At 39.5% G+C, this 9,910-nt stretch overlaps 1 protein-coding gene and 1 pseudogene across 1 annotated transcript; both read left to right on the top strand.

Annotated features, from left to right (window-relative positions):
* Positions 1–1,319: 1,319 nt before the first annotated feature.
* Positions 1,320–3,761, top strand: LOC110060139 (uncharacterized; annotated as a pseudogene).
* A 1,474-nt stretch (positions 3,762–5,235) lies between these two features.
* On the top strand, positions 5,236–9,358 carry LOC149117252 (RING finger protein 151-like). The gene is made up of 5 exons (XM_089277167.1): positions 5,236–5,586; positions 6,065–6,538; positions 6,659–6,818; positions 7,602–7,795; positions 8,412–9,358. Exons 1-4 carry the CDS (start codon positions 5,522–5,524, stop codon positions 7,755–7,757), a joined length of 855 nt encoding a protein of 284 aa, XP_089133293.1. The 5' UTR covers positions 5,236–5,521; the 3' UTR covers positions 7,758–7,795; positions 8,412–9,358.
* The last annotated feature ends 552 nt before the right edge of the window (positions 9,359–9,910 follow it).

Genomic DNA, 9,910 nt, shown 5'->3' on the forward strand with positions numbered 1-9,910 from the left:
TTCACTGGAAAAAAAATATGCAAAATATGGCACCCGTGTCCCGGATGTAGTTTCGTATGAATTTCACGAGTGGTGCCGGTATTTTCCATTAAAACACTCGACGTCATAGCGATGGCATCGAGAGTGGTTTTCATGTGACAGCAATCGAATGTGTACAAAAAACTACGGCTAGGCTATGGCCCACCCTAAAGCTCAAGCCACACCCAGATTGGTCTGTGTAAGGGTTTAATCAAAATCTTTTCAGTGAGCATCCCCAAACTTTTCACACGGGAGTTCCCCCCCCCCCCCCCCCACCTCTCTTCTCACCAGGGTTTTTCCATTTGTCACCCCTCAATATTCTCTTGGACTGCTAATTTGTAAATCATTTTATTGATAATTTATAATTAATTGAAAATGTATTCGGCATTGTGTTAACCCTGTTACGGTATCCCTCGACCGACAGAAAGATATACTACGAAGCTCTTCAACGAACCAACTTATTTATTTAACAATACGTAATGTAATAATAATCTTCGTTATAATAATTATATAATAATAATCTTCGTTACAAAGGAGCAATTTCTGAACAATACAATCTGCTGTCAAACTAAGTTAAGCCTAATGCTAAAACTTTAGCCACCACTGACACGAACTCACGATATATCTCGATGTCTCCAAAGAAATCTCTTTTCGATCCACTTGACCTTGAAAGAAGTTTCCTCAATAGTTTTTCCAACAACAATAGCTCTCTATAGCCTTCCCACTCGGTCTCTACCGAGAACTACTACAACTACTACTATCTGGCTAATTCTTCATACACATTTAATTAATATTCTAGAACGTTCTTGGAGCTTCTATTTATGTAGCATTACATCATAATTACATCATTTAGTGGAATGCACTAAACTGTTCCATAGCGTGACAGTAGAGGGTTCTGGCTCAAACATTGCGTGACTTGACATTCTAGAAGCTTCCAGAAACTTAAACATTCACGTCTGCTATCCATAACAACCTGTCTCTGTGTTTTCTCTTTTTAAAAAAAAAAATTAGCAGAAGATACTACCCCTTTGCGAAGAAATCTGGTACAGAGCCCAGTAAGCAATACTGGTGGTAACTTTCCAATGCCACCACCATCGATACAGAGGTCAGGTTCTAATCACTCTCCACCAGAGATCTGTAAATTTTACAACAGCAAAGCAACTTGCGAAAGAGGTGAACAGTGCCACTTCCTGCATGTGTGTGAGCATTTCATTAATGGTGCTTGTAAATTTGGTGAAAGGTGTAATAGAGAACACGATTTCTCCAATTCACAAAATAAAAGAATTTTAAAAGAACATAGTATGGGAGGCATTAGTGAACTTACAGTCCTGGAACGTCTCCAGACAAGAGAAAGGAAGCGAACTGTGAGCACAAGTTCTGATAGGGACAGACTTGAACAGTTAATGTCTACGGCAGCAAATGCTATTGTTGTTTCTTCCATTCAAGCAAATAATAACACTGACAAGGATACTGTAATTTGTGGATTTAACTTACGTGGCAAATGTAACTTTGGTAACAGCCGTCACACAGAGCTACCTTTTTTGTGGGAATTTGCTGCACAGGGTGATGACAGATGGGAGAGCTTTTCAAGTGACCTGAACATGACGCTGAAGCGCGCTTACTTTGATGTCAAAAATGACATCTCGGAAAGAACTGTGACGGTAAAGGGTTCTCTTTACCATGTCCGTTTTCAAGACTTGACTGCTGTTCCACTCGTCTCACTTGCTGGTATGTATCTGCTGCATGGTAAATTTGAAAGCAAAGCGGAGATCCAAAGTGGGTTAGTGGGTTGCATCATTAGAGATTGCAAGTGAGATTGCTATAATATATATTTTGATGCTATCTCTAGTATCCAGTTCATGTGGTTTTAAGACCAGCTGAAAACATATTAAGCAAGTCCCTCCTTAGCACAAAAGAATGCATGGCTGACCTTCTCCTAACGAAATGCTTACGGCAGGGGCAAGGCCACTACTCAAACCTGGGCCACTCAATTCAGAGTTAAGGTTACTATAGGCCTTCAAGGGCCCATTTGGTCGAAAATATCTTTTTCATACCAAATTCAATACTTCTACTTTGTCAACCCTTGACTTGAGCAGTAACAATTTATGTGGCAATTTCATCCACGGCCTCGTATTTTGCTTGTTATGTTTACCCCTAGCGTCTTGCAATTTCTCACACAGAAATCTTCGCCTTTGTTGATTGTTTTCTTCTCTTAAACAATAGGCTAGGCGATTTTTCACACTCCGCGCATTCTTGCAAGCACAAATCGCGAGCGAATGTTTCGTCATTGTCCTCTTCTGGCACACAAGTTGATTGCTGTGGAGTTACCAGCGGATTGAACTGCCGAAATCTGACATGGCAGCCTCTTTAGACGCTTCTTTCTTCTGTTTTGAAAAATGTTTCTCCTTATTCTAGTTAAAAAAAAAAGACTGATGAATTACATGTTTAGTCTTAATGTACAAGTATCCACACTCGACTTTGCTCGCCAAGTAGGCCTCTTCAAGGCTATTGGAAAAATTGTGTTGGACGACCTGGGACATATTATTATCCTGTCTAAACCTAGTAATGTGTTGTTCCAGAAAGAACCCTTCCATATTTACCTACTAAAGATTTTTTGGGCCAATTATTTAAACGAAGTTTAGACGAAGTTTATGAAAGTCATCGTCTAACCCACGTTTAAACCATAAGTACCGATTATTTAAATGTTGTTTTTCCATAACAGTGTTTAGATAGTGTTTAAACACCGACTAAGAAACAATAGTAAGTTAGACCTGATCAAAGGTAGGTTTAAACGCTGTTTAACGATATTTTCATGGTCAGCAATTTTGAAATGGGAGACCCTCTGTGCTACAGACGGTTAAGAAACTATGCTAATGGACGCAATATACATGTTCGACAAATTCGGCACCTTAGGAATAGATTTAACCCATTAGAGGAACACGACGACGAAGACTTTCGATTGTGTTTTCGCCTTAGAAAGCACTCGGTCAGTAAGCTCGTAAAAATCTTTGATAAATTAAAGATCAAGGAGAGGTCTTCCGCTCACACCAATGCAGCAAATGCTAAGTGCTTTAAGATTCAATGTGACAGGAACTTTCCAGAGGGCTATTGGCCATTTATTTGCTGTTTCTGTATTTGCTGCATGCACAGTCATCCACAAGGTTTCAAGGGCTAAATTCCTATCATTCCCAGAGAACCTGGGTGATACCAAGAGAAAGTTTTATGTTGTTGCACACTTTCTAGGAGTGATCGCAGCAATCGATTTTAGCCACATCGGGATCATATGTCCAAATAAAGAAAATGCTATGGCATTTGTTAACAGAAAGCAGTTTTACTCCATCAACGTCCAAGCCGTTTGTGATAGCGATGCCTTTATTACTAACATCGTAACCCGCTGACCTGGGTCTACTCACAACTCACTCATTTTTGAGAACAGCAACATCGCAGACAAATTAAGGAATGGTACTCTTGATGGCATACTTGTGGGTGACAGTGGATACGCTTGTAGGGCATACTTAATGACACCAATCCTCAAGCCAAAGAATGCAGGAGATGGGCATGTGCGCTACAATACTGCACATAGGCGTACTAGGTGTGTTATTGAGAGATGCTTTGGATTGCTAAAACGACTTGTCTGCACTTGGGACTGCGCACCGCCTTGGCGAATACCCTTGTCATTATTGTGGCCACCGCAGTGTTGCATAAATTTCGCCCTTATGCATCGAGAAGAAGACTTTGATTAAGACATTGAAGATGAAGATGTTCCATTTGACATTGTTGCTGTAGCCAGATGCCAAACGCCGGCCTCCAGTTCATTATTTCACGATACTTTGCTGAATAAGATTAATGATATTGGGAGTTACATTTAGTTAAAATTTCCTCCCATGCCTTTGCCTTTTTTGCCAACGTTTTACTGTCATAGACTTTGCTTTCCACTTCAGTTCTGAAAAGTCCCCACCCAATTCGCCGACTGAACCGTGTTTTCTTGAGTCAATGGCTAAACCATGTCTCACTAGGAAGTGAATCGTCTCAAAAACGTTTTTCTCGTTCGCTGAAATTTGTCGTGCGACATGTTTTAGAAGCCATGTTGCAGAGACATAACCACTGTTTAGAAATTTGCATGCAAAATAACCTCGCAGACATTGCATTTCCTAATGAGACATGGTTTAGCCATTGACTCGAGAAAACACGGGTCAGTAACATTTCAATAATGAATTTTAAACATCGTTTAGCCCTTGTTTATCGAGACAACGTCTAAACAGCGGCTCAGCCCTCAACAATGGGACTTCGTTTAAATAATCAGCCCTTTGTTTTTCATTCAGAAGTGCCCATCCCTTTTAAAATTTGCAGTGAGCTTCCTTGGGGTGGATACAGATATTTCCTGGAACTGCACAATAATGTAGTGTTCATGTCATGCCTAGGATAACAACGTAGTGTTTAGTGCTGAAAATAATAAAACATTTTGGGAGTTCTATTAAAAGGGAGTTTTATTAATAACGTTAACCTCTAAACTAATGGAATAAGCACCGAGTATAATGAGTTAATCACCGAATATAATAACATAACTACTCAATATAATGACATAACCACCCAATATAATAAAAAAAAGTATCATAAGACAGTTCTGGCGTTCCATAAGTCCATCTTTGTTCTAGCTATATCAGCTTCAAATGCTAAGTTTCCAAAGGTTCGAAGACTGTCCACCATATCATCAGTAATTGCTGCAGCTGGCCATGTTTTTAGCACAAGATTGCAGTGGTATTGGAAAGATGAGAAGGACAAGTATGACGCGCCATCTGTATGACGCGCCATCTGTAGCAAAATTACTTTTCGACATGAAGTGAAGTGAAGTGAAAGACTTTATTTAATGAGGGTGACCGAGGGTGACATATTACGACATATTACGACTCATATTACGACATTTTACGACTCATCATGTGTCGAAAAGACATGAAACAGGTCGAAATAGGTCGAAATAGGTCGAAATAAGTAATGTGATATCATCATGTCATGTAATTCTATCTCGAAATAAGTTGGTTGTCATGGCTATACCATGTAATGCGAAGCTCGTGATGACTCATACCATGTAACGTGAAGCCGGTAGTGACGTTCGAACCCTTGGTTACCGCCTGTTGTTAAGGACGGAAACTGTTCTCCTACACGAAGACCATTTACCCCAGTTCCTCTCGGCTCGATACAGTTCCGCCATATTTTGATCGTTTCGCTCTTCACCCGATCGTCTTCTCGTGGAAGTGACCATTCAAGCTCACAGTTCGCTCGATAGGATTATTGCCGCTATATATTTACATTTGGTTCTTTTGATTTATTGCATTATTTATTTAGTGTTATCTCGTTGTTGTCTTCTGCAGTTCCTCGATCTGTTCCTCTCGCACGTGCTTGATCGTTGCTGCCCTCAATCATTCTCTGTTCGATCCATCTTTCTTGTCTGTCTTTTCGCTCATTTTTGTTCGTAATTTTTAAGTCTTAACTGTCCGATAGAATCATGTCTGGATATTCTCCTGAATTGTTTGTGGAAAATGTGGACCAGGAGTTTCTCTGCAGTATCTGGTGAGTGAATGTTATTCCTGCATATTTTGGCAGCAATTTAATAGTTCTCTGCCAACCCTGGAACGGTTTCAAAGACGTTACCATCCTTTGACAGGCCTAGTCTTACTTGTAGAGACCTCTTTCGCTTGGGCGGATTCTTGTCCTATTACAGACCACGTGATATTCCCGAGAGATTTGTTCTTTTATCCATCTAAAAATTATTTGTTCATATACACGCAGCTATTTGGAAAATTTGAAGGAAGAATTCTCAAGAGTATCATCACATGGTCTGAAATGGGGCAACAAACAGCCCAGTCGAAAAAGGTCTTTTCCGATTTATAAGTAATGCCATCAACTTTTCCATCGAAAATTGCGGAATTTTTCTTAGACGTATTTTTAGAATCAATTTTTAAGGCTATGACAGCATCAATTTTGTGGCTACTGCCAAAGTTTTTGGAATAAATTGTGAAATGTTTTTTTGTTGTTGTTATTGTTGCAGTTATGGTGTGTTCAACAAGCCAGTCTCTTGTCAAGATGGGCATTCCTTCTGCCACCACTGCATCACCCAGTGGCTGTCAAATAACAATCATTGTCCAGTCGACAGGAGAGTTTTAAGTGGCACTTTGGTTAGAAATCTTGCAGTTGAAGGTGCTATTAGCAGGAGAGTAATGAAGTGTCCGTCAACGATCTCTCTTCCTGGTGGCTGCAGCTGGACTGGGCCAACAGCTGGTCTGGAGAATCACCTTCCAAATTGCGATATGAAGATTGTGGAATGCAATTTTAAAGGTAGAGGATGCATTCTTCGTTCTTACCAACGTGAACTTGCCCAGCATCTGCTAATCTGCCCTCACAGGACAGAGAAGTGCCCTTCCTGTGGTGTGGACGTTCCACATAGTGATCAAACAGGTCATGATGAGCTTTGTGTTCGCAAATTGGTGCCATGTCCGAAGAATTGTGGGATTCAGGTGGAAAGGTAGATTTTAGTTAATTATGTATTGTTATTGATGGGAGCTACTTGTGTTAGATAGTCTTCCTTTGCTCTTTATCTAAAATGTTTCTTTCTCCTAAATCCTTTCCACTCATTTTGCTTTAGATGCAAGGTGCTGTCCCATTTGGCTTTTGTGTGTTCAAAGGAAGGGCGACCCTGCCCCCTCTATGCTGTAGGATGTACTGAGGTGCACTCATTAGCTGATTCAGATTCCTCAAGCCACCTCAAGCTTCTCCTCGAAGCTCGTGTTTCTGGGGCATGTGGAGTAAGTCTTTATAGCAATGATTTAGTTAGTAAATATCCATCAATGAACATACCATTTAACAAATATTTGTCATTACACATGTCGTCATGTAAACCTACTACATTCAAAGCCCTAGTAAGCTGCCACTCTCGGGGAAATGGGAGGTGGGTGTTTAATAGTGGTTGTTCATTATTTTTTCGTCATCGGGCTAACTGCTTAGAACTGAATCATCATCAATGTGTGTTTGAGTGATTTTATTAGGCGTCCCTTTCTATTAAGGACTCTTATATATATATATCTATGCCTTTTCCAAAACAAACCTATGATAGACGTGTATTAAACTTCGGATGGCCATTTAATAGGGTTTTTGTTTGTAGTAGTTAGGGAAAATTATTTCTCAATAAATGGCTAGTTAATAAGGGGTGGCTGTTTAATAAGGGGGTGACAACTTAACGGGTGGCTGTTTAACATAGGTTCCCAGCAAAAAACTTTAGACAAGCAGCTGTGACTAAGGACTGGTACATTGGTAGTTAACATTTGTATATCTTGTTTTATGTGTTAAATGGCAGTATTCGTTGTTCATGTAACTTATAAGAGGCAAGGAGAATATTCTTCTCTGAAATTTCTCCCCTTCCACAGTCTTTTACCTTGTTTAAATGGCAATCATTTCTGGTTGTTTTGAAGACAATTGAAAATCATGGCTAGAATTTGCCCAAAAGAAAAACATTTCATTGCCTATGTGAATGCTTTGTCTGTAGTCATATGGATTTTTCATGGATCTAACTTCCGCATTTTGTCCCTTAGATTCCTAGTCCAGGTCTAGATGGCATGTCTTTAGCTGGGTCATGGCGAATCGGTGGTGAAGTCACCTTGCCTATTTGCAGTCCATTGTACGAAGGTCATGCAGGCTTGGTGAGGCTGGAAATACGCAGTGGTATTTCTCTGAAGCTTTTTTTTTAATCAAAGTTGCAGTTGCCTTGTTATGGTATTGTTTTGAGGTTTGTATTTTTGAATTACATGGTTGTATTTTACTTAATTTCTCTTTACACCATATTGATTCCATTTCACACCTACTACCATCTAGCATGTTCTTCTTATTAAGCATCCACCATAACTGTTTGTTCAATAAGTGCACCAATTTGAAACTGACATTGTTGATGGTGTTATCAGTATGACTCCTACTTTCTTCCTTTCCATTGGCAGAGAGCCCACCACCCGACCTGCTCACGCGTAGTGCCATGTAAACATGTTTTGCTGTAGACAATATTCTGCTATGCGTAAATTACTGATATCACGCTCTAGAATCCATCAGAGAGTGATGTAAATATGAGAACAATCATAGTTATTGAATGACAAAACAATCATTGAACTTGGTTATTGCAAAATATGATTTGTCAGTGTCATGCTGATCAATTGATGTGGTCGTCACCGACAAACCACAATATTTTGCTCAAAATGATCAACTCATTGCAGTTGCATCAATTGTCCAATGCACACATGTGTATATCTTGATGTGTGTGGATTTAGATGTACATTATACATCTCCTAGAGTTTGTTATGTAACCCGTCAATATAACTCTAAGGTCACCTTGATGTCACCTTGTCTATTTGCAGGTGTTGTTTCCGTTGTGGAGCGGACAAAGTTAAGTTCAGTGCCCCTCAAGATTTAATGTGCCAAGCTTCTGTTGCATGCATTGAAATGCAGAATGTTTGCCCCGAGGACAAATTTTATGAGATGGCTCGTAACAACGATCCAGTTTTTTTGGACTTTCTTCTTACCATGTGTGCTTGAAAAACTTTTCAATGTGTAATTTCAAATATTACCAAGGGATATGTGGGTCATGTTGGCTCCTGAATTTATGTGTTTGAGAGTGCCCTCTTCTCGCAGATAACTTCAGTTGAGTTCCGCAGCATGCGCTATCCTAGGATTAAGGATAAGTACAAGATGCTGACTCCTGATGTACATGTTTGTGGAGATGCATGTTTAATCAGTTGAGGTCTGCAGCATCCAACATCCTTGGACAATGATTGAGTCATTTGTGCTTACCACCCAAAAACCTGTGTTATTCCCTTTTTTTATCGGAATTTTGAAGAAGTTTTATTTGGTGTTCTATGGCAATGCAAAACCTAACATCTTTGCTATAGTTGTCTGCGTTTTTGTCTGATTATTGTAATTTGATTTCTATTGGTCAAAACATCCTGGCCACAATGAGTTGAGTTGCTTACTCCATGATACCCCCTGTGTCTTAGTGTGCAACTTTTTCAGTGAGGGAATGAAAATTTCCTACTGAGACTGAAACTTTTATGAGGGTGACATACTACTAGTCCAATGGGATTTTCACCTAAGACAACAGGTTAATATCCTCTGGGGGAAGAGGAGGGGACTAGGAAACCGACAATTATAAATAAAGAAGCCCACATTGCTTTGACCTTCATATTCACCATTTCCCAATAAGCCATCTCTTCCTTTTCTCGGTTGGTTTTTTCATCAAATTGATCAATGATAAATAAAGATTGTAAAATTTTGATGTTAGCTCACATTAATAAATGATTATGATATAGACCTGTGTGTTTACTGGAAAACTCACCACTGGTAAAATTCATACCGAACTACATCTGTGACCCGAGCGGCGTATTTTCCATATCCTGGCTTGTAAACATATTGAAAGCGTCATTTTCGTTTATTTATAGCTGGTTTTTCAACATCCAGTTTTCGATATAATAAATAGAAAATTGCAAAGTGGCTTGAAGATATGAATTTTATTTTCCCGTGTTGACTACATAATTGTACTCACTCGCTGCATTCTTTTGTTGCCGTGTAATGTCCTCCATTTTTTATTTATAAAATAAGTGAGCTATTACGTGCGCTCTCATCGGTGTATAGGTGTGTTTAGATGAGAGCATGTAAACACAGTTGTGACCTTTTAGATTCGCACAGATTTTTTAGAATTATTTCATAACAGTAATACAGCACTTTTTCCATGTTTATATAGCCTCGGCTAAACACTCGTGAGGTCTATTCTTGAAAATTATGCAAAACCTCCACTATGTCTCGGGTTTGCATAACTGTCTTGAATTCTCACCACCCCCCTCATGTTTAGATGAGGCTATGT

The sequence above is a fragment of the Orbicella faveolata genome, unplaced genomic scaffold (assembly GCF_042242905.1).
Source record: "Orbicella faveolata isolate gen_17 unplaced genomic scaffold, um_ofav_v1 contig_12, whole genome shotgun sequence".
NCBI classification, from domain to species: domain Eukaryota; kingdom Metazoa; phylum Cnidaria; class Anthozoa; order Scleractinia; family Merulinidae; genus Orbicella; species Orbicella faveolata.

Coding starts and splice junctions, on each gene's coding strand:
- LOC149117252 (XM_089277167.1), top strand. CDS start 5,522: ATGTCTGGATATTCTCCTGAATTGTTTGTGGAAAATGTGGACCAGGAG. Junction 5,587..6,064: donor GAGTTTCTCTGCAGTATCTG/GTGAGTGAATGT, acceptor TTATTGTTGCAG/TTATGGTGTGTTCAACAAGC. Junction 6,539..6,658: donor TGTGGGATTCAGGTGGAAAG/GTAGATTTTAGT, acceptor ATTTTGCTTTAG/ATGCAAGGTGCTGTCCCATT.